Genomic DNA, 23,133 nt, shown 5'->3' with positions numbered 1-23,133 from the left:
TGAAAAACAGAAAACATATTCATCTGCAGAACGCTTTAGGGGATAATCAAACGCTCGGCCCAGACGTGGTTAAGATGGTTGCGTCGTTAAGGCTCCGGACTAGGACTTAAGAGTTTTTAGGACGCGGGAGTTTTTAGTAGAGGCTGCGATTGGTCTGTAAAAATACAGCAGGTGGAGGAGGCCCATACAAAAAGAGGTAGAACAGATTTCGAAGCTAAAACGATAGCGTTAGCGCAAAAATAAATAGACAGAAACCAGCCAGAAATAAACAGGCTGAAAAATCCGAAAGAGGGCTTCCAACGATCGGAGGAGCTGAAGCGACGATGGCAGAGCTTTCCCAAGAGAGCAGCGAGGGCAACGCAGCTACCTGGCTGCAATTTGGAGCTCAACACCTTTGCGAGAGGGATTGTACCACCTGGTGGCAGGTGGCAGCCCACGGCTCGGATGGAGAAAGCTCTGTACGTGCCCCCCGTGGAGCCCCTCGGCACCTCCTGCGCTCAGCCCCGCTCTGCCCATCCTGCCCTCAACGCCTGCAAAGGGTCCTGGGGCAGGAGACCTTTCTTGATATAAGCCCTTGTGATCAGCAGGGAGCAAACGCCCCGTTTCAGTGCAAACCAGCCCAAAAAGCAGCTGCTGGCGCCTGGGACAAGCAAGGAATTGACACTGCCCCGTCCCCACAGGCAGGAGAGGCCCCTCAAAACAGCTGCTCTGCACAAGGCATTACTGGGATCGGTGGCACTTAAAGATTTCTTATCTCCGGAGAAAATTACCAGCAGTTAAAGCAACGCAAGTGTGGCTCGCTCCTTTAATCCTTCAGCTGCTCCGCTCAGACACGGCCACGTTAATGATGCCTGGGCTCGCGAGCTCCTTGTGGCACAGGATGACAAAATGCCCCTCGCACTAATGATCTTAATGAAGTCTGCTGCTCAGTGCCCCGCAGGCCCGAACGGCAGCGAGAGACAACATGGCAAGACCTCTCCATAAACTTCAGGAGGCCCTAATTCTTTTACCTAAAAATTAAGGTAAAGCCAGCCTTGATCGTGGATGTCTTACACCAGGCAGGTCTCCAGCGCAGCGAACCCAGCTCTCCTCCGGGCTACGATTAGCAAGCACCGTCCTGAGGATCGCATCCATCACCCCCCCCTCCTCTGTGGCCCCAGGAAAAGGAAGGCGCACGAACTGCTCCCATTTCTCATCAGGCCAACACCTGGAGATCCTGCTGGCACCGACGGGAAGGGCCTGTGCCAGTAGGAGATGTAATTAAGTGGGTGCTTGGTACACGGTGCCTCCGCCAGCCCAGAGAGGAAGGAATTAGTGTCTGGAGAGGGGGTGGAAAAGGGAATAGAGCAAATAAAGGAAGGAAAACCCTCAGAGGGCGCTGCGCAAAGCTGCCAGGTGGCTGGCACTCCTGAAGGACACTGCAAGACGGAGGCAAGCAGGCAGAAGTTGGCAGGGGACACACAGAGAGAGCCAGCTACAGAAACCTGCCCAACCCCGAGGCGCACACACAGCCCCCCCAGAGCTCCCCTGTCCCCCAAAGGAGACGACTGACACCCGGCATCGCCCAGGCAGGATGGCTGGTGGCAGGCACCGAGCTCGGGGCGTCCTTGCAGGCTCCGTCTCCAAACCCGTGCTCCGAGGAGCGAGCCCCCGCCGAGACCGATCAGCCGCTTCTCCGTTAAAAAGGCTTGATGCGGCGGGGACTGCGGAGGGTCCCGGAGCTACCGGCTGGTAGCTCGTCTGGAGCTCATCAACACCGCAATTAGGCACCCCCGTCACTTCCACTGCTCCAGAGCCGGACGCCAGCAGTCAGCCAGACGCAAGGACATCGCAGCCAGAGCTGGGGACAACCTGCCCCTCGTGGGGCTCCAGCTCCCCCTGCCTCTCCTCTCGCTTTCCCCGGGGCCAGGCAAGTCCCAGCCCCTCTTCATTCCCTCTTGTTGAGCTGCCAAACCTCAGCTCGGCATTCAGTGCAAATCGCTGCCCAGAAGCCTGAGTGATGCTTTTTGTATGGGCAAAGAAAGGGAGAAAATAAAAAGATGACATTTACCGACTCAGTCCTTGTCAGATCTATGGATCACCGACACATTAATGAGCCCGTGCTTTATCGGGCATTCTGTGAGCAGAGAGCAGCTTTCATATGGCTGGGGAAAAATTTCCACTAGTTAAGCTAAATCAGGAAAAAACACGTTCGGTGCATTACATAAATGTATTAAGAATTGGATGTCAAAAAGCCCTGTCTCTCCTTGCCCAAAAGCAACAGCAAATTTTAAAATCTAAGTGTCTCTAATTTGTTTGCTGGCTGAGATCTGGATCAGCTTCAAGATTCGGTGAATTCTCTATCAAAGCTGATGAGCTGGAAGTCCCTGTGGCTTCGGTAGATGGAAGGAGAGAGGGTGGGAGAGAGAAAGAGAGAGAAATGGGCAGAGAGCGTGAGCTTGATTAAAAATAAGAAGGGAATAGGAGCGTTTCAAACGAGAGCCTGGACAAATCAGCTAATATAACCCTTGGGAACAAGATTGCCCCCAGGATGTGAATGCCTGTTCCTTACCCTGTCCCCTCGCGATGGGTTTAATTAAATGATTTCTAATGATTTATTTAGTTATTTTCATCCCAGGAAGCCTGCTTGGCGAGCAGAAGATAACCGCCTATGGCGTGGTGGAGAGGCTGCAGCCTCCAGGGCTTCGGCTTCCCTCTGCAGCCGTGGAGGAGATTGCAGCAGTGTCTGGGGCCACTGTCCCAGCTGGGTACGTGGGTGACAGCCCCTAAAACCTGCGAGCAGGTCCCACGTGGCTCTGCTGCTCGGCGAGATCCTCCGTGGGGCTGCCTGAGAAGGGGAGAGCAGGCGGCAGAAAGGCTGCTGTGGGCAGACGGAGCAGGTTGTAGGCAGAAAAACTCCTGATGGAGAGGGCTCGCAGCCACCAAACACCCCCAGCAGGCAGCTGCACACACCGAGGGACTGCCCTGCCGTTCCGGCGCTGTGTCGCTGTGACTCGCAGCAATTTGTCACCGTCACTCTCTGACGGGAAATTTGAAAACGCTCCGCTCCAGCCCAGGCTTCCCGGGTACCTCCGAAACGTGAAGCTGCTTGTTTACCAACCTCCTGCATGCAACAGATCGCAAATGGTTTTCCCCTTTCACATTGGGTCCGTGGAGAAAGAGCTGAGATTTGTTTTTCAGGGGCCAGGTCCCGTTTCGTTGGGATGTCCCCCAGCATCCCACGGCATCGCTCATCCCATGCTTCGTCACCACTGAGGGACCACAGGGCAAAGGGGAGAGAAGAGGCACGAGGGGGTCTGCAGCCCTCCCACCGCAGAGGGTTGGGAACCAGCACCACCCTTCAACCCCAAAGCAAGCCCGCAAGCTAGGGAAAAGGTCAGTATGGACAGCACAGAGCGACCCAGCACCACCTGAAGTACAGGCAGGGACCTCACACCATCACCTGCCCAGGGAGGGGAGATCCTCTCTCGAAGCAGGGATGCTCACTCAGCGATGGGAAGGAAAAGCCACCGTTTCTGTCGCCCAAGTGAGGAGCTGAGCTACATCGGCGGGGCTGCCAGGGGTAATGCAGCTCTCGGAGCTCTCGTGGAGCTCTCGGAGCAGGGCTGCTCCAGGAGGACCTGCACACTTCACACGAACTCCCCGCCACGTTCGAGCAGATGGAAAATGCAGCAGTCGTAGCGAGGCTTACAGCACTTGCTTCCCTTGCTGGAGCTGAACGTAGGCTCCTGGTAATGCAGACGGGCTTGGATCTGTCACTTTTACTCAGAGCATGATGGGCTTGGGTAAGGATTCAAAGGGGAATGGTGCTCCGAGAGATCCTGCTGCGGGGAGGATGCCATCCTGAGCCCTGCTCACCCGGAGCCAGCTACAGGCAGCATCAAAGCTGAGCTGTCACTTGACAGGTAAGGGCTGGCAGGCAACGTCCTGCCGAGGCTAAAGCTCACCGCTGCCAGACCAGAAGGTTTCCTAAAGCCAGAATGCTCTGCTGGTGTGGGGCAGGACAGTAAGACACTACAGCTTTTGTCCTCTGACAGCATCTAGGGGAAACGGCAATCTCCGAGAAAAGGGCAGGTGTAGCGCTGTCAGCATGGAAATAAGACAGACAAAAAGTCTCTTTCAAGGGCTTCCATATTTTTTTTTCCTTTTTCCTGAAGGAGGTTTGGATTTACCAGTAAAAGCCGAATTCCTTGGCCTTGTGTCACGTAATCTCAACAGTTTGATATCAGTGGCACCAAGCTCCGGCCCCCACAGCATCCTTAACTTTGACTGAAGACATCACTTGAACAGAAAGAGGGTAACGGGTAGAAAAAGGACCAGTGCGGTGAGGAATCTACAAGCACTGAGCCAAAAAGCAAACGAGGGCCTGAGAACAAAAGCGTCATGAGTGGGAGCTTGTCACTTGCTGAACACCTCCTCTTGCCAAGGGCCGGGTCCGTCCCCTCCTCACCCGTGATATCCCGAGCTGAACCCCTGCAAGGATGCACCCAGCCCGTCCCCAGCGGCCCGCACCACCTCCCTCACCTGCCGGAAGCCGCCGCGTGTGTGCTGCAGGATTTTCAGGGCGTAGTTGGACCGCTGGCCTTTGCTGTTGAATTCGATGTGGCCGGTGAGACCTTCCAATTCTACCTGTCCAAGAGAGAGTGAGTTACAGCGCCCGTCGAGGTGGGCACGCGCCCAGGCACCCTCCCGGCAGCGACAGAACAACGCGGGTGCAGTTTTCGTGTTGCAAAGGGAGCCAAGGGGGGTGCCTGGCCTCGCTGTGCGGGCTGAACATCGCTCGCCTGCTGCTGGAGAGAGCTTCACAGCCACAAGGGCAAGCTCCTGCGCCTCCTGTTAGCACAGCAGAAGGAAGCTGAAGAGTTTTGCTGTCTCTGACTAAGGCTTCACGTACGTGGACTGAAGCAGCACAAGGTTCAGGTTCAGCTGATCCTTCCTCCGGCAAAAAAACCCTCATGAAATTTCCTCGTCTCGTGATATTTCAGCTGCACCCCAAACAGACTCAAAACCCACGCTCGTTCTGCGTGGCCCAGCTCAGCTCTGAGGGTGAGATCGATAAACTCAGCTACGTGGGGCCTGATCCTGCGCGGGGCCAGGCTGGGTCGGTCCCAACGAGCACACTTCTGGGTTCAAAGGGGCTCAAAGCCCTTCGCAGGCAGCTCTCCTCTGGCCACGGAGCTCTAAGCAGCTGTACTGCGCGACCTCGTATCAGCTCGAGTTCACTCAGAACTCACATCACCTAGAAACATTCACACTTAAAAAAAAATAATAATTCATTGAACTTCATTTTTTTTGCAGCAAAACCTGAAAAAGGGAGTTTTCATGTACTTTTAAGGCTAGTGCCAAACCAGTCCTCAGATCTCCTCTCTTTTCCCTCCCAGTGCTGCCTTCAAACAGAGCGATGCTCTGTGCTCCAGACCTGTGCCAGCCTGTGCGTGCCCGCCCTTCGCTGCCGGCGAGCTCCAGCCCCGCTCACCATGCGCAGGTAGTTCATCAGGCTGGTGCCGTGCTGCCAGATCTGGGCAGAGCCGCAGGACAGGGGCTTCACGCCGATCTCCTGGCTCCGGTTCAGCTCCTGCACGGCGCTCACCACGGCGTACACGGCGTCGAACAGCAGGGCGGAGGAGAGCTACGGGGGAAAGGAAGAAAAGGAAACTCACTTTTTCTAAGCAAGCTCTGTTTTTTGGTCCTTTGGTGACGCCCGTTCCATCTGCTGCCCGCGGGGAACCCTGCACCCACAGGAGGAAACACAACTGGGCTGCATCAGCCATCATTAGGGGCCAGAGGATCCTCCCTCCTGCACTGCTGTGAGTGCCAGATCCGTCAGAAATGAGGATTTGCTAGAGCTGTTTCCCAAACAACATCATCTTGGCTTTCTGGTGCAACAGAGACCACCTTGTCCCGTGCCACCGCCTCCAGCGTCCTGCTGGCTGTCACCTGCACTGCAGTGGCATTGCTGAAGCGACGTCCAGCATCACAGAGCTCGCTCCCCCGCCTTCCCACCTTTGCTTTGTTTGCCTTTAATCAGATTGCTTTGTCCGTCCAGCCGCATAGACCGCGTCTTTTGCCCACCCGCCACCGTTCTGAGGGTTTTGATCTAGTCAATAATCGGCCGTTTGCTCCCTCGTGTTCACTGGTGTGGCTAAGATCTCACTTCTAATTATCGTCACCTCCTGACTCTGCTGGAATTAAGCTGTTGCAGCTTGTTACTGCCAAGGCTACGATTTCCTCGTGGCTACTTCCCAGAGCATCCTTTACTGTCGCAGCTCCAGCCGTGGGCTGGTCCAGCTCCAGCCGGGGGCTCCTGTCCCCTGCCCTGCCCTGTCGGGGACTTCGGGCAGCTCAGCTGCAGCCTCGTGCCCTGTTCCTCCTCCGAAGCTTGCTCAGCTTTGTTCGCTTCTGCCAGCTGCCCTGCGGGGACAATCTCACCCGGTTCAATCCTCCCCAGGAACCCTGGGCTTCAACCACGTCGCTAATTTGGACAGAGCGAGCCAGACTTAACCCTGCTTGACCTCACACAGACCGGTGGTGGAACCTCATCGACTGCAATGGCCGGGGCTCAGGCAGGTAACGAGCAGTGCAAAGCCTTAAAACACACAAGCTGGCAGGAGTAAAAAGGCACAATTCCAGCCTAATGCCAGCAAACCCCCAACCTGTAGCTCTAACCGGCAATCCTTCCTTTTCCCAACTCCTCTCCCCTGGTACTGACTCTCATTTGCTCCATGGCTCCTCCTGCACGTACCTGATGCTCCTGCCTTACTCAAAGAGTATCTGGGCACCTTCCCGTGAGCCCTGAGCAGTCTTGGGTCTGACTCTCCAGCCTGCCCCATCCTTGGCCCCCGTTCAGTGAAGCTCTTTAGCATACATTTAATTTTGACCGTGGACTGAATACCGTTCCGGTTACAGGACACCATACACAATTAGCAATTGCTTTCCTGGATCAGGAACCACATTAAATGCAGTTGGCCAGTCAGAAATGTTGGGACAGCAAATGCAACCCCTGTGACGCCAAAATTTCACCATCTCATTTCACCAAATCAGGACATTGGCCCTGCATTTGTAATTGTCTCCTGTTGGGTTTTGATTTCCATTTTTTTTCCGAGCAGTTAATGATCTCTTATTAGCTGGTGAGCAAGAGACTTGTAAATCTTAGCGAAGCATTTGACATTATTGATTGGAATATTTTATCCTTAGCCTCGAACAATTTGCTGGGATTTCAGGTGGTCCCCGTGTACTTTTGCAAGCAGTTTAGGGACTGGGGAGGGGGTTGTGATGCAGAAAATTGAGTCATCTCGCTAGGGAACAAGAGGCCCTCCCATGCCCTCAATGGACCTCTTTTATTGTTGTTGTTGCTGTTAAATCCCTGTGCCAAATTACCTAGCACTGGACTGCAGCAGCTCTTCTCTGTTCTTCGGTCTCTGGCTTTTTTTGGGTAGGTAAGTGCCTTCTTGTGTGGTTACCGGGGGGGTGACACCAGCTCCCTCCTACACGCCAGGAAATCCCAGCTTTCTTCATGTCACCCATAAAACCTCTCACTTCTTTTACGCTCTTATTCGAACCCCAGCTTTGTCACTGTCACAAAAAGCCAATTTGCCTGCTAACAAATCGATTCTCCTCCTCGCATCGTCTGATCTGTGCCGATCCCTGTTGGCTTCGTACCGTATCTCTGCAAGGTCACGGCGCTGCGAGGGGCTGCACGTGGAGGGCTTGGTGTGTGCAGCGCCCCCGTGCCTCACCTCCTCCTCCCCAGTGCCCTACAGCTCCTCGCACACCTTCCTCCCAACACCAGATTCCCCTCCAGGCACTAACCACGGGTTAAACGTGGCTACGTGAAAATTAGCACTTTATTTTCTAGGTACAGAAATCCCCCACGTAAAGGCCGTGTTTAAAGGCAAGCTGCTCTCCAGGGAAACGTGAGCAGCTTCGGCTAGTCCAGGTTTTGCCAGGCTTTTTTTCCCCTTTTCCTACTAAAACATTGTCATCTGTATCTTTGCCCCAAACATAACACAGAGAATTAAAGCCATTAAAATCCTGTGAAATAGACTTTACAATCTGGATTTTATTCAATGACATAAACACTTAATTACAAACATCTGTTTTAGCCTAAATTCTAATTACCTAATCTAGCCATCTGTAATTTGAATGATTTTCTCTGATTTCCTTTCTTTGCAATGTGATTAATGAGAATGGCATTAGAGCAGCAGCTCCCTCCTCCTTCCCGAGATGCTTTCTCAGCTCCCTCAAGAAAGCCCTTGGATCCTGGAGCTCACAGGAAACCTCCCTCCTGTCACTTCCAGCTGTTGAGCTTCCTTTTCTCTTTTTAGGAAGAGAAACCTGCTTCCTGGGACAAAAAGGGGAGTTCTCACAGAGATGCCCTCCAGGACGTGAGACCTGCCAGACTTCCACCAGCAGAATAAAATAGAAGTGGATTTCCCTGGCAGATACAGGAGAAGAAACACATCCCACCTGGGAATATTTCACGTGTCCTCTGCTCTGAATATTCACGGCCTGAGATACTTTTCTCATCACCTGGGGCATGGCATGTGCCAAGAGAAGCCACACAACTGAGTTTGGGAAGCCCCAGGGCAGGTTCTGGGATGCCCCCGGGCTGAAGCAGCTGAGGATTGGGGTGGTGCAGCCTGGCTGAGCCCCCTCTCCAGATGCATCATCCTCCCTGGCCCGCGAGGAAGCCCGTTGTGCTGCTGAACGTGCTTTAGGAATGAATGAAAGGAGCATCCAGCTGGCTTAGCATTGCACTGATGGGTGATTGAGGTTCAGGCTCACAAACCAAACAGCTCCATTCAGCTCTGAACTCATTCACTCTTCCAAAAAAAAAACAAAAAAACAAAAACAAAAACAGGGAAAGTGCTGCAATGAGGCATACGCTTGCATCCTTCCACCTACAGATTTTGCCGGTCGTTTAGGACAACACAGGGTAAGAAGGAGCAGTGAGCTCCATTATTTCCCCATCACACCTGCAACACTCCTCTGCCTATTGTCTTCCCTTTGTGCTATTAGAAGGAAATCTATTTTTAATGCCTCGGAACAGTCCTGCAACCACCAGCCAAAGGGAAAGCCTCCTGGTAGCCACCCTACAGAGATGTAGCAGGGCAGGCAGCAGCTGCCTCGGTGCAGGAAGGCTGGGATAGGGGAGCGCAGGCTGGTCGCAGGCACGTACTTAGCATGGCCTGAGCACCATGTCAAGCCAATAGGACGTGGACACAAAGGGCAGAAAGCTCCTTATTTTCCCTGCTTAAGATCACTTTGTAGTGACAATAAGATTTTCAGCAGCACGCTGCTGCCGCAGTTTGTCGAGGGGACTCTGAGTTCATTAAAAAAGCTGCAAAAGGCTCTGCTGATGGCATTTTCTGCCTCCCTTCCCCCCCAGCTGCAGCCGCAGCCCCCTGCGTCCCGACCTGGCAACGCTGCTGTGCAAACCCTCTCAGCTCCCTGCAGTCCCTGGGGAAGATCTCAGGGCTGGTCTGCACCCAGCAGGGAGATGCCAGGGCACGCAGCACAGCACAGCCTCGTGGCATCTGCCTAAGCCCGAGCTTTTTCCATGCTACGTGCAGCCAGACTGCCTCTTCCTCTTGCACAAGCCACCTTCCCAAGGTAAATACACAGGGACTAATTTCCCCTGGGAAACACTGAATCGGAGCCGCACCATCCCCTGCACTCACACGCAAATACAAATCAAATTCGGATTAGGTTTAATTTAAAGCTGCACAGCCTTTCGAGCACAGCCAAGCCCTCTAAAGCTCTCCATCCACCTGGTTCCTGAAGGTCTCTCACCCCAAAGGGTGAGGTTTTCCTTGGGCTTTCCCTCCTCTGCCCCACGGTCCCGATGGATGAGAGCAGCTTCTGACTCACCAAGGCGATGGAAGGGTTTTACTTACTGCCGGGCCAGTGAAAGGAGCGTGGTCGCAGTTCTCCTGCCAGGACTGGTTGAGGCTCTGCACAAACTCTTGGAAGAAAGCGTGAGACTGGTTGAAAATGGAAAACCCCAGGATGTTGACTCGGTCATCCAGCAGGCTGTCCAGGCGCTGGAGGGAAAACTCCTAAAGCAGCCCAAAACAGAAAGCAGGATCAGGAAAGCAAACGGGCACCCAAAAAAAATCAAAACCAGACAATATAATTGAAGGGAAGATGGTGCCATGCAGCCAAAAGCACCTGAACCCACCAACTCCCAGCTGGGGCTGAAATCCTCCCACCAGCCTGTAAGGAAATCCGGGGTGCTGACCACGACGGGGCTCAGCAGGCTGTTAATGAAGATGTCAGCCAAGTCCAGCACTTTATTTTTCCAAAACCAGACCCCAAATCCTCCAAAGCAGGTTCTGGAAAGATCATTTCTGAGCCATGGTTTGTGCCAGCCACACCTGAGCTGCGCTAGCAGGCTTGGCAGAAAGGACTTCCCTGCTTGGCAGGAGGAAAGCTGTATTTTCTGTACGTCTATGAAGTTCAATGACCTCAGATCCTTAAAAGAAACCGTACAGCCATGTCACATGAGCTGTTTCAGAAACAGAGAGCGTGGTGTGGTTTCCAGACCAGCTCTCTGGCAGGAGGCTCCCAGTAACAGAGAGGTTTCAGCACAGGCAGGGAGGCACCGGGTATTTTTCAGGCGGAGCAGGCAACCTGCTGCAAAGGGGCAGCGATGCCTCGCTGATGCCTTGCTTCCCCTGCACGGCTTGTGCTCAGCTAAACCAAGAGCCAGAGGCCTTTTGTCTCTTGACAGAGGGCGATGGGGAAGGCAGAGCCAGCTTGCACCCCCGGGGGATCTCAGGGACGCCCCAGCTCTGCTCTCATCTCCGAGACAAGTGCCCCCGTGCAGCCGAGAGCCCCAGATGGCGCGAGCACGCGGGCATGGGCTGTCCATCCAAACCCCGGCCAGGAGGAATCCCCAGGCCAGCGAGACCACCAGAGTGTGAAGGGCCACGTCTGGAAAGAAATCAGTGCCATTTGCTCTTCTTAATTTCCTCCGAGAGCGCCTGACCCAGACTCCAGCCTGGGCTGCGGACATCAGGCGCGCAGCGACGGCGCCGCACCACCGCGGTGCCAAGGCAGCGACACCAAGCTCGAGCTGAGAAACCGGGACAGGTCCCATGGAAAGCACAACCCTGCAGTGCCACCAGGTGCTGGGAGGAGATGCCACCCACCGGAAAGCCCTACATCCCTGGGGAGGGAGCAAAGTGGCCAAGGACGGTGTTAAAATAAACCACAAGCAAAAAGGGAGAGCTCGATGCCAATGGAAGCGGTTGTACAGCCGGACCGGCTTCCCGGAGGAGCGTCCAGCCCTCCCCGTCCTATTAGCAGGAAATAATGGTGCCTTCCTCACTAATTTCTCTTCTGCTAATTGCTAAAATGGAGCGAGAAGGTGGGAGTAATAGTTTCAGAAACTGCTGGGTGCCCAATCTCTTCCATCACTAATATGAATGTCTTTTGGCTCCGTGGACTAGGAGATCTCAGCGAGTCAAGTCATTTTTTAATCTTTCCTGCGTATGTGTGCGCGTAGGAACAATGCCTGTAAATCTCCGAAACATGGAGTTACGAGATTGTTCCAGCCCGGCAAACTCCCCCGAGAATGCGATCAGACCCAGGATTAAGTGCATTTTGGACACAACCGCATTAACGTTAGGTAACATGAAATTGCCTGTGAACTATTGATTCATTTGAATGATATTATCCTCCTGCCTTGCTGACAGGTTATCCATTTACCCACGGCATCCTGTCAAGCGGCGCAGCGAGGGCAGATGGCTAATGAGGACCGGGGCCCGAGGAGCTCCTGGATGCAAAGGGAGCAGCAGGAGCTGCACTGAGCCCCTGCAAAACAACGGCTCCCCCAGCAGAGCTGAGAGGCAAACGGTGCACACAGGGCGAGCGGCCTCCCGAGTGCCCTGCACGCAGAAGGAAAACGAGATGCTGTGCACCGAAGAGCCCCGGATCTGTTGGGTGTAAATCCTCACATCAGCTTTTTCCCAGCTCGCGCTGGAGGTGGATGCTCGTCGCGAGCTTCTCTTTTCCTGCAGCCTCCTCTCTCTGCATCTGTCTGCTTCTAGGCAAAACTCCAGCTGCAGAAAAAGCCCATTTCTGCTGCAGCCCTGCTCAGAAAGCAACTGTCGCCAGCACACGGGGACCACGGGAGGCCAGCCCCGTCCCTGCACTGCTCCTGCCTCTCCCCCCTGCTCTAGCTCCAGCCCTCTTCTTCCAAGTATTTTTCCATGAAACGTGCACAAGTGTTTCTGTGGGGCCAGGTGAGAAACGAGCAAACAAACCACGTGCTGCCTGTGCAATGAGACAGACAAACCATCCTTGGGGCACATGCTTCTTTGGCGATGGGATCAGACAGCTCTGGTAAGGTCAGGCTTGCAACGGAGGGCAAAGGGACGAGAGCATCTGGCCACCCCCTAGCTGCCAGCACAGCTTCTGTCCCTGTTCCTTTTTTCCCTTTCCCCCAGGGTCATTCCGCACGCTTGGCACTTCCAAACCCACGTTCTGCAAACACCAACTCATTTGTTGCTCAAGGGCTGCACCTCCCGGCAGATCCCAGGGCTCGGCACCCAACCCGCCGGCCCCGCCATGCCTCCCAGCAGCGTTCCCACAACGGCACGGAGCATCCCCTAACGCTGCCTGGCAAGCAGCGAGCACGGTGAGGATCAGGGATGGAAATCCTGCTGGTGGCACCGCTTCTCGATGCCTCCTCTGCCAGGTACTTGCACGCAGGTGGTAGCACGTTTACCTTTTCAGCCTGAGGTAGAGAAACACGGTTCGTATTTTAGAAACGAGGCTCAGACAGGCAAACGGCTCCATCGAGGGCGCACAGGGATTTGGTGTCAGATCCCAGAATTGCTCATTGAGGTCAACACAACAGGACACATTGAAGATGGCTTTTACCTAAGCCAGCAAGAATCTTCAACAGCAGAGCTGACACAGAACAACTCCACTCCTCTCCTCCTCTCTCCTCTCCTCTATTCTACTCCCAATGATTTTTCCCCTCCTTACCCCATAATAATCACCATACCTGACCTGCACTTTGCCCCCCATCTTGGGCCAGCTCCCTTATGCCACCAGCGCAACTCGAGGCACAAAGGCCATAAAAAAAACGCCTCCAAGCCTAATTTCAGATGCGCAAACCCTGGCTGCCTGAATTCTCCCCCCTCTCCGAGTCTGTTTTTTCAGCGCACCCACCAGAAGTCAATATCCTGTTTCATGAGACGGCAGAAAAAGCAGGCCCTGAAGGTCTGCAGCCAAAATTAATGAACTTTTATAGAAGAAAAGTCCCCAGGCTTTGCTCAGATCACAGCAAAGTCTGCAGCAGCACCAGGCAATTACAGCGCAGATTTTCTGACTTCTGCTACAGGGCTGCAGCCACTAAATATGTGCCGTTAAATAACAACACTTAGCGATTCTATGGCACTCCATATTTTCAAAGCACTAGGCACACATTAGCTAATTGAATACAAAGGGGTTCCCTGGGAGACGGCACTGGAGGAGTTATTAGAGGATGAAGTCACTCTTGGGTTGGCGTGCTGCATGCGGCACTCGACCTGCCTTCTCACTTCACGGCAGCAGACAAAACCTCGGGAGCGACCCGAGCGTTTAGATCACTGGGAGAACCTGCCTAATAAAAGCCACCCGGCCAAGCTCGGTAATTCATGATTTTAAAGCCACGAGCTCGGGTTTTGTGGCGTCACCGGTAGCGAGTTACGGCTGGGAGATTTACAGGCGATCGTCTCCGATCCGTCAGGAGCACAGAGCCGCGGGGCGCAGGCACATCGCTCCGTGCCCACTTCGTGCCGGCCCTGCGATAGCAGCAACGCTCCAGAGGCACCTGCCAGGTGGTTTTGTGCCCATTGTACAGAGGGGGAAACTGAGGTGCCGAGAAAAAAACAGTGAAAAACCTGACAGCAAGGCTCAGCCTCCAGGAGATGGGGATTAGCGAATTTGGTGCAAAGCATCAAAGCCATCGCTTAAATTCAAGCAGTTTAATGAAGCATCCTCCCAGATCTGCTCCTCAGTGACCCACTCGTGGACCAAAGCAGACCCCATGAATATTGCCCAGGTCCTCCCTGGCTGCTGCTCTCACCCACCCGGGCAGACTTCCACCTCACCTCACCCCAAACCCATGCAATAACCAGGATTTGCTCACTGCACTGGTACCGAGATGCCTTCATCCCTCCCTCCGCTCACACCCACGCACGCGGTTATCTTCCTCTCTTAATTACTGGTAGGATTTCGCTGGAGTTTTGGCTCTGCTGGTGAGCAGCCCCAGAGACCCGCTGATGCTGTCACTGCCCGGGGTCGGCAGCAGAGCCTGCCGGTGGTGCTCTCAGCTGCCTGCACTGAGCTCAGCCCCGTCCCGGCCAAGGATGCGGCCCCCTGACAGAGGCTGATTTACACCAGGAGCTCCAGAACACGCTGTACTGTTCCTCCTCTATTTTTACGTGGGATAGGAAGGAGAACGCTGGGCCAAGGCTTCCATTTCTCTATTATTAAGACCTCACGCTGGCAAAACTTCCATCGCAAGGGTGCTTAAGTAAGCTGTCACCCTCCGAACACCGACTGCAGTTCCCCGGCTGGCACTCTGCATCCTGCTGCCCTCGGGGCTGAGCTGCTGAGCGCGCTAATCATTCCTGAGCTCCTCTGAGACACTTATTTATTTCCTGAAGTGGGCAATATTATGTTAAGCATTTTATGGCTTTCTTGAAAGGCTCCGTTTATTTATAAACTATCGGCAGAGTCAGTAAGTTTGTAATGGACCACGCGTTAAAATCAATTTATCTGGAAGAAAAAAAAACACACACATCACGGGAACGAATCGTGGCCTTTTGAGGGGATAAGTGGATGTGGACGACCTACCCAACTCACCGTGTTATTCGGCTGTTCACGTAGTTAAAGGGGAACCGGGATCTCGGTGAACTTGGTGACGCTTTAGGGGAGCCGTCCCTACATAATCTGGTTGCTCTTCCGAAGTTGAAGCATCACAAAAGCATCGGAGCCGTGTGCTGGCAAGGAAAGGCCTTTTATCTCCTCATGCAAGGAGAGATGTTAGATTTTGGAGGCTGCTCTTCAAACAGAGCACTTTAGGAAAACGCGCTGCCCACATCGTTAGTGCAAAGCGCTTGACTTCAGCTTCCCCGCAGGGAGCCTGGGGCTGAGGAGTGACAAAGGCTCAGAGAGGAAGGGGTCAAGTGGGAGCGTGGGGCCTGAAAAGGACGGCGCGTGGAAACGGGGTAGGGAGGCTGAGACAAACAGGACGAGAAAGCACGAGGAGGGAGGAAAAAAAAAAAAGAGGTTTGCTCTCACAGCGGAGGGCCTGGGCTGTATCTGAGAGAATGATTTACTCAACAACTGGAAATCAAACACGGGCTGGGCTTCCTGAAGCACTCTGAACAATGCAGAAGGAAGACTCAAGACAGGTAAAAGGGAGTGCAGGCAGGCAGCGAGATGCAGAGAGGCACAAATCGGTGCTTTGCCTAACTCCTCCTCTTCTCATGCTAACTAAAATAAGGAGAAATGGCTTTGGCATCCCTGCACCAACCTCGTGCAGCGGGGCTGAGCACCACGGCCCGCGGTGGAGCTGAAATTTGTGACATTTCCCGGGCCATTTGGACGCTGCTTGCCTCGCCGGTCCCAACGGGGCATCCAGAGCGACAACTCAGCTTTGGAAAACTCGCCCTATATGAAGAGCAACCTCTTTATAAATCACTAACAAAGAAGGAACAATAGGAAACAAATAAACAAAGCCAAGCTGATTTATCTGGGCTCTGGAAATCGAATACGGCAGCTGTTTTATCAGCAACAACACCTCCGCACAATATTGTCAGGGAACAAACCTGCAGCCACTCAATAGACCGCCTGACTCAAAGCACGAGTAAAACTCCTTTACACCTCCCTTCTTACAGTAATAATTTTAATTGTTTCAATTATTTCCATCTAATCTCCTCGATAAATGTTTTGAAATTTAAGCCCAGCCTGAGGTCCATATGTTATACCGAAAAAAAAAAAAGGGAAAAAAAAAAAAGACAAAAACAACAACAAGCTACAGAGAATTAACAAGCTACAAGAATTAATTGTACCGCAGGATTTTGGAGGCATCCAACACCCCTTCTGCTCTGCACTGCTGGTCTCCAGGATTTCTAGCACCAGGAGAAACTTTTTTTTTTCCTTTTTCCCCAATTCAAAGCAGCCTGCACTGCTTTACCTATGCACTGGCCTTATTAGCAGCATTATCATAAATCTAATTGTCAGTTGGGCTTCGAGTTGTACCCTTCCCCTCTCAAACATTACCTAGTGGTGTTCTCCAGCTTGGGTCAAACCGTGAGATCCCACAAGGTGGACGAGGACAAAAGGGGGCTCGGTCGCCCCCTGGCTCAAAAGCACCCGCTACACAGATGATGGACAAGGGGAAGGAGCGCGCAGCAGCCCTGCTCTGCTCTGCGGGTTTCATTTGGGCTCCAGGAAAATTTGTGGAGCTTCTGCTGCTGACAGAAAGGGTCCCAGAGCTGGCTGAAGGCGGCTGATAATGAATTCGCACGCGGTAAATTAGCCCGTGGATATTTTTACACCAGGCTGCTCGCCTCGGCTCCAATGGAAACACACCGGGGGCTGAGGACTTCCTCCTCGTTTGCTCCCGCAGCCTCGTGCCAAAGGCTGGCAGCCGCTCCTGCACTTTGCTCTGCCTCCCCTCCGAGCACCGATGGCACCCCCGGGACCCCTGGGACCCCCGGTCCTGTCCCCACGGGCTGGTGGCAGAGGGACCGCGGCCGCCTGCCTCCGCGCAGCGCTCCGCAGAGAACTGGCTGCCGGCCGGGATACGCTCGTTAAATAAAATTAATGCCAGAAGACAGGAACAGAACCTCCCTCTAGTGCCGCGGGGCAGGTGTTTAATTCGGCGTTTTCGCCCCTTTTCCATCCTTTTTTTGGCCTGTTTCTCCATCTTCAGGTAGCTTAATGCTGCGCAGACCGTCTGTTCCCCTTCTGATGGGCTCTCTCCCCATTTAGAGCCATCTTCTTGCTTGCTCCCCCTCGCAGCAGCTCGCTCTGATTTTATCTTTTCTATTAGGCAGTGACTGTAAAATCTCAGAGGGTTCATTAGGGGCTTGATAATCCCTCCAGATTTATTAGTCTAAATTGCTCGCTCCCGTCTCTCGTCCCCATTTAAATATTACTAATTTCCTTAACCACCTCGCCCATCTGCCCAGGTTTTGCCCGATGTCACCTTTCTTCTTCGGCAGTCCCTGCCAAAATTTCCGTTAGCTCTGCTCAGGGCTGGTCTTTTGGATAAAGTGGTGAAATAAAGCAGGGGAAACAGAACAATATCCTGCGGGAGCAAATGGCAACGGAGCCCGTTTCTGTCTCACCTGCCTCATATCCTCATTACACTGGATGAATGGGTTTCAAAGACAAACATCACCTCTTAACCCCAAGAAAATGCTTAATCACACCCATGCTCAAAACTAGTGTGGCGATGAGCTTAATTAAGCAGCGGGGGGCTTAATTTCTGTAGTTACTTCCATTGTCCAAGCAGCATCCATGAATACAGACTCCATTGTGCTGGTGACGTGCAAGCGGAAATCTCTGATTATGCCTACTATAGTAGCACTGACAAGCCCAAATTATGGATTAAGGCCCCACTGTGACTGCGGCTAACCAAAATTTAGCATCTTTTCCTGCAATGCCGTATGCCTCCGGCATGCAGTGTGTGATGGGCAGGCGTTACGTGGGCTGCAGACCCTGGTCCTTACCAGCTCCACCAGTACAGCTGCACTGGGTGGCGCAGGGGTGAGAAACCACAGGGCAGCTGCTGCTGCCTTAAAATAAATGATCTTCAGGTCCCGGGGCTTAGCTCTCCCCCAGGTCCATCCCTCCCTGCCCAGTGCTGAGCGTTTACATGGGGATAAGTCGGAGCAGTGCAGCTCTTCCTTGCGGGGCTGGTACTGAGCAAGGTCAGGACCTAGGGGTCGAGTGCTGAGCAGGAACCGGAATGCTGTTAGTCCAGGTAGGAAACGTGCATTTTCCCTTCTTTTGTATTTTTGCCTTTTCTGACACCTTTCCCCATCCCACCCCAATTGCTACCTTGGCTTTCACCCCCTCCCTTCCCCTCCCCTCGAGCTCCCCTTCCCACACGTTTGGCTCCATCCGCTCCCGTCTGTCTCCCACCCAAACACAAAGCGTGATTCAGCTCTCGGCTTTCCTGGCACAAGCACACCCTGGCATAAATATTAATAGAAATTAGAGACTATGAGTATCACCGGGGGTTGGAAGGCACCGTCACTTCATCATCCAGCCCGTCCCGCGCGCTCCGGTTGCCATCAGCCCCCACCAGCAGCACCGGGCAGGTCCCGCTCTCGCCGTGGGCAGCGCTCCCCCCACCACTTGGCAGCCCGTCGGAGAGCCTGCTGCAGCACCAGAAGTTTCTCTGGTGTTTATTTTGGGTTTCCCCCTGCTGCCTCCTAAGCCCATTACTCCTTGTTCTGCCCGGTGCTCAGGGATTTGGCCACACAATCCCCCATTAGCGTTATTAGCAGCTATAAAGCCGAGTCACTAGGGGCCGTGCTGAAGTCATGCCCGCTCTGCCTCTCCGCGTTTACAGCACCATCCCTCCTCCATCCTGCATCCTGCTCTTCTCCCAGAGCAGGGAGCGGGATCCTGTGCTCACACCTCCAGCGTGCCCCTGCCAGAACCACCCAGGAGCCACCCATCCCCTGGTGGACCCCAAATCTCACCGCATCTCTCCCAAACCCTTTTTGCATCCTCAAACCCTGCTGCACGGCACGGAGCAGCGCTCTCACCTCCCACCCCTTAGCTAACGGGGTTTGTGTGGGGACCCCCTCGGCTCCTGCCCCCGCCGCCCCGCACGCAGGCAGCTCTTCCCCGTGCTCCCCGGGGTCCGGGAGATCAGCTCCCATTAACACGGCTCGACACGCACGCCCGAGAAAAGCTGCGAAAAACGTCTTACCAGATTAGTGAAGATGTACGTGTAGTAGGCAGACGCCATTCCCAGCTCGGCCGCCTGCGAAGGAGAGGAAAGGAGATTAGACCTGAGCCTGGCAATCTTCCATCTCAGCTCCAGCACAGACACGGGGCCACATTTCCTTTCCCGTCCTTATCGCTGCTGCCTCCCCCCTGTGTCGGGATGGCTGGGACACAGCAGCACAACGTGGAATTAAGTCCAGCAGCACCAAGCCTACCTCGAGGTCTCCTCTCCGCACGTGCACAGGGCTGCCTGGCAGCTCCGGACCCCGCGACGGGCCCTCGGGGCACGCCACAAAAACACCCTGCTAGGAGGAAGCCCCTGGGAGCAACAGCTTCTGTCCCCCTCCCAGCAGCCCGTACCAACCCCCTGAGTGGGATCCTGAAGCCTCCAGAGCCCCTGGGCGACGTCCCTTGGTTTTGCCGCGTTTTGAGGAAAGAGAGGTTAGGTGAGGTTTGCTTCCCTGTTAATTGGTACTACTTTTCTCCTCTTCAATTATCTACTTAACGAGGGGAATTTTTTAAGGTAATTTTTGAACATAACGAGGGCACGCAGCAGCCGAAAGGGCTCAGCGCTCATCTCCTTTCACTACGAGCACCGGGACGCGGTGAGCGAGGCAGGAAAAGCTCCCGTGGAATTGCAGAGAAAGCACAGTCATCCCAGCGGTGCCTTCCCCACGTACGTCTGCCAGATTCGAGCTCCGGTCCCGAAAATTAATTAACAGGAACGAAACCTAGCAACTCCAACCGCTCTCCAGAATTTAACAAGGGTTGTGATGGCCTCGGGAGCAGAAAAGAAGAGGGTGAGAGTGTATGGGGATGCAGGGAGAAGGACGTGGGTTTGTCTGTGAGATGATCTCTTCTGGAGACCACAGACCAGATCGTTGAAGTTATTCTCCAAAATTCAAAGTTCTCATTAGACCAGGAGTTGGTTGTTGGAACAGATGCTCAGGATTAATCTGCAAATCCTCCCGAAAGCCTGTGTCTCGCTGCCAAGCACAGCTGGTCTCAAATCAGCTGCCGGACCTTGGCGAGGAGGTTTGCCCATCGCCCCAGACCGCCCGGAGGCGCTGGAGGCAGGGAGGGACCGACGGTGGCTTCGGTCCGGCTGTGCCCAGCCCGTCAGTCACACGCTGACGCCCTGTGTCCTTCAAACAGGGGCCAAAACGGCCACAGCAAAAAATCATTTCACCAGAAGAGCACCGCGACCCCACAGCAAGCGTTCAGCCAGCTTTGCAAAAAAACCTGCCTCGTTTCGAAACTCCTGCACAATAAAAGGTGGCACCCACGTCCCTCCCTTCCCCCTTGCTGGGGACAGCGATAATGTCAGCGCTGCGTGACCTACTTTGAAGTCAGCCTGTTTGATTTCAAGGGCAGAAAATCAAAGGCAGCCACGAAGCGGCTCCGCGGCAGCGCTCCCAGCCGCTCGGCGTGCCCGCGGCCAGGTGGGCGGCCGGGCCAGGCTGGTAATCGAGGAAGCAACCATGTGTCTCCAGACCATATGTGGAGGGTGAGATGAGAAATCGCCGTTTCCCTCGTCGTCCAAAGGCAGGCCAGCTCTGCCGAGGCAGCTCCGCCACATGGCGCTTCCAAAACGCTGGCGCATTTCTCCTGCTTTCGGTCACCTTTGGGCAGGGCGCAGCTCCTCAGCCCCTGCTCCGGCCGCAGCTCCGTAAAGAAAACACTTCCCAGCCTCCCCAGGTGCTCGTGATGCCGCATCACAAGCCCGTTATTTACAGCCTCCCACTCCTACAATGCTCTGGCCGGGCAGACTACACCAGGTTTTACTGAACTGCTGAAAAATCGCGGCAGTCTCTGACATCTCCATCAGTGGTGGCAGGAGGATGCCCGAGCAGGGAAGGGAGGCTGCGGGTGCCCGAGCGCTGCCCTGTGCCTGCGGGAAGTCACTACAGCAACAGGAGGGAGGGGGGCAGCAGGCTCCTGACCTACTGACATGGGGACCAGGGAAAAAAAACACCCCAAAAATTTAAAAAAAAAAAAAAAAAGGCATGGAGGTGCCTCCAGAATACCCCAAAGTGCCTATTTAGAAATGCAAAATTGCAAGAAGCAGAATAAAAATCTTCTGCTGGGGGGGAATAATAAAACAGCGCTAATTTTTTCAGCTGGCTGTCATCAGGGATAAATCTGAGATGGTGCTGAAGCGCCCTGATAACACGGCCAGGACACAGTGGGTAATGCCTGCAACAGCAGCCAAAGGGAAGGGGGACACCGTTGCTTGGATTCGGCCTTGATTCAAAGAAGTACTTCTTGTTCCTTCCAGGATGTGGGGAACTACACACAACTTCAGGCTCCATCTGGAGCCACTGCTCAATTTTGAAGTAGGCTATCAAAACAAACGCTAAAAATTGCAGCAAGAGACCATTTAAAAATAAACACGATTAAAATAAAATCTTGGTTAATAAGACAATCAAAGAGGAAGCAAAAAGTTAGAAATATATTTGGAGGAAAAAAAAAAAAAGGAAAAACGATTGGACTGATTGACTAATTTCACAGCACTCAGCAGCCCTCCGGGGCTGTTTGATGGCACCAGGAGCCACGGGCAGGCGCCGCTTCTAGAAAGCAAACACACCGGCTGCGAGCAATCAAACCTTTGTTTCTACAGTCCTGAAAAGCACGAGGAAATTAGTTCCCCCAGAAACTCCATCAGCGGCAAATTCCTCTCTCAGCAGAGAACATTTCCAGCGTCACTGCAGGCATTTTTACACGCCCTTTTCAGGTATCGCCTGCACGTGCTCGCTCGTGCATTGCACGCTGTCTCTGGCTGGCTGGAAGCAGCAGCACCGACAGCCGTGACGCTTGGTGGGCACCCACCTTCTGCAGAATGGTGTGGGACATGGAAGCGTTGGCGTGCACGATGATGGTGGCTGTTTTGTCGTCCCTGATCTCTTTCAGCAGAGGGGTAGGGTCCCGGCTGTCATCCAGCATTCGGACCGAGAGCGTGTCCTTGGAGATGAGGAACTGGCGAAGCAATTTCTCCAGGTTTAAAAGGCCTGCAAGTAAAAGGGAGAGGAGAAAATAAATGAATAGACACCTGGATGTTTTAGGCGTGGTTCCAAACGCACCTCGACCCTGCCCCGCAATCACTCCTGCTGGGAAGCAGCCTCGCAGCTCCGTGGCTGCACGTGACAAAGGAGAGGACCGGTGGCTGCAGCCCAGGCTCCTTCGTGGGGCAGCAAGGACCGGGGAAGGATGGATGGAGCCCCTCCACGTGAGTACCTGCAGCAGGGAGGCCTGGCCCCCTCCAGCTCCCCCCAGCCCTCTGCCTTCTCGCCTCCGGCACGGCCGGTTGAAGTTTCTCCCTGCAGAGAGGTCACTGCAAGGGCTCCTTCCAGCATGGCTGCTTTGATGTCTAACAAGACGTCAAAGCTCCTGCTGCAGCTTTTCTTAGCGGAGAAAGAATATTTGATAGAATCTGTCTCTTCCAGCCAGCTGCTGGTTTTCCTCGGGAAATAACCTCCTCTGTCAACTTTGATTGACCGGAGGCCACAGGATTTAATCATTAGCAAGGCACAGACAGCTAGCGTGGCCACATGGCCCAAAAGGAAGGAGAAAAGCTGAGCTGAAGGAAATGCAAGGAGCAGAACCACGAGCAGGCGCCAGGCCGGGACGATGGAGGGGCCAGGCTCGGGTCAGAGCCCCGCTCCTCACCTGCCCCTTCCTCACCAGGAGCCCAGGGGACACGGAGCCACCCGACCCAACGTGGTAATAGCAGAGAGCACTGCTCTCACGGGCTCCCAGCACCTCCCCAAGGTAACAAAGCAGCGTGCTAACGGGCATCCATCCAAGCCAAGCAGCCTCTCCTTCACAGCGAGAGGTTTCCAGCAAGCTGAGTGTGCCCTGAACTCTTTACGATGCTTTTGCCTCGTGCATTTTCCCCAGCTGCAGGTGGGAACTCAGCAAGGGTCTCAGCAGCAGCCAAGGCTTCTCTGGATCACGTCTCCTCTTGATCCTTCTCAGCAGCCAGCGAACTCCCCCTGTGCACAGGAGGCACAGCCTGGACCTCACCTGGTTACTTGCTCTGCGTGCTGGCTCACGTGAATGGCACATTTGCTTCCTGCAAGGTTTGTTTTCACTTTAGCCCGCCTCTGCAAGGGATCACACAGGTTGCTCCGAACAGCAGCCCCGTGAACACCGAAGTTTCTC

The 23,133-nt window shown here is 54.1% G+C and overlaps 1 protein-coding gene across 8 annotated transcripts in view; it reads right to left on the bottom strand.

Moving 5' to 3' along the window:
• Nucleotides 1-23,133, bottom strand: part of GRIK4 (glutamate ionotropic receptor kainate type subunit 4) — a 171,223-nt gene that overhangs the window by 26,352 nt on the left and 121,738 nt on the right. For all 8 annotated transcript variants that reach the window (XR_013941938.1, XM_080567578.1, XM_080567581.1 and 5 more), the window contains 5 exons: nucleotides 21,802-21,980; nucleotides 18,956-19,009; nucleotides 9,897-10,058; nucleotides 5,477-5,629; nucleotides 4,525-4,629 (listed from right to left, as the gene is read on the bottom strand). Coding sequence is in view for 7 of the 8 variants with exons in the window: in XM_080567578.1 (XP_080423704.1) it covers nucleotides 4,525-4,629; nucleotides 5,477-5,629; nucleotides 9,897-10,058; nucleotides 18,956-19,009; nucleotides 21,802-21,980 (653 nt within the window). In the remaining variant the exon portion in view is untranslated. The remainder of the gene's footprint in view (nucleotides 1-4,524; nucleotides 4,630-5,476; nucleotides 5,630-9,896; nucleotides 10,059-18,955; nucleotides 19,010-21,801; nucleotides 21,981-23,133) is intronic.

Source organism: Anser brachyrhynchus (genome assembly GCF_964034855.1).
Source record: "Anser brachyrhynchus genome assembly, chromosome: 25".
NCBI classification, from domain to species: Eukaryota; Metazoa; Chordata; class Aves; order Anseriformes; family Anatidae; genus Anser; species Anser brachyrhynchus.
This window is presented reverse-complemented; position numbering and strand designations above follow the sequence as displayed.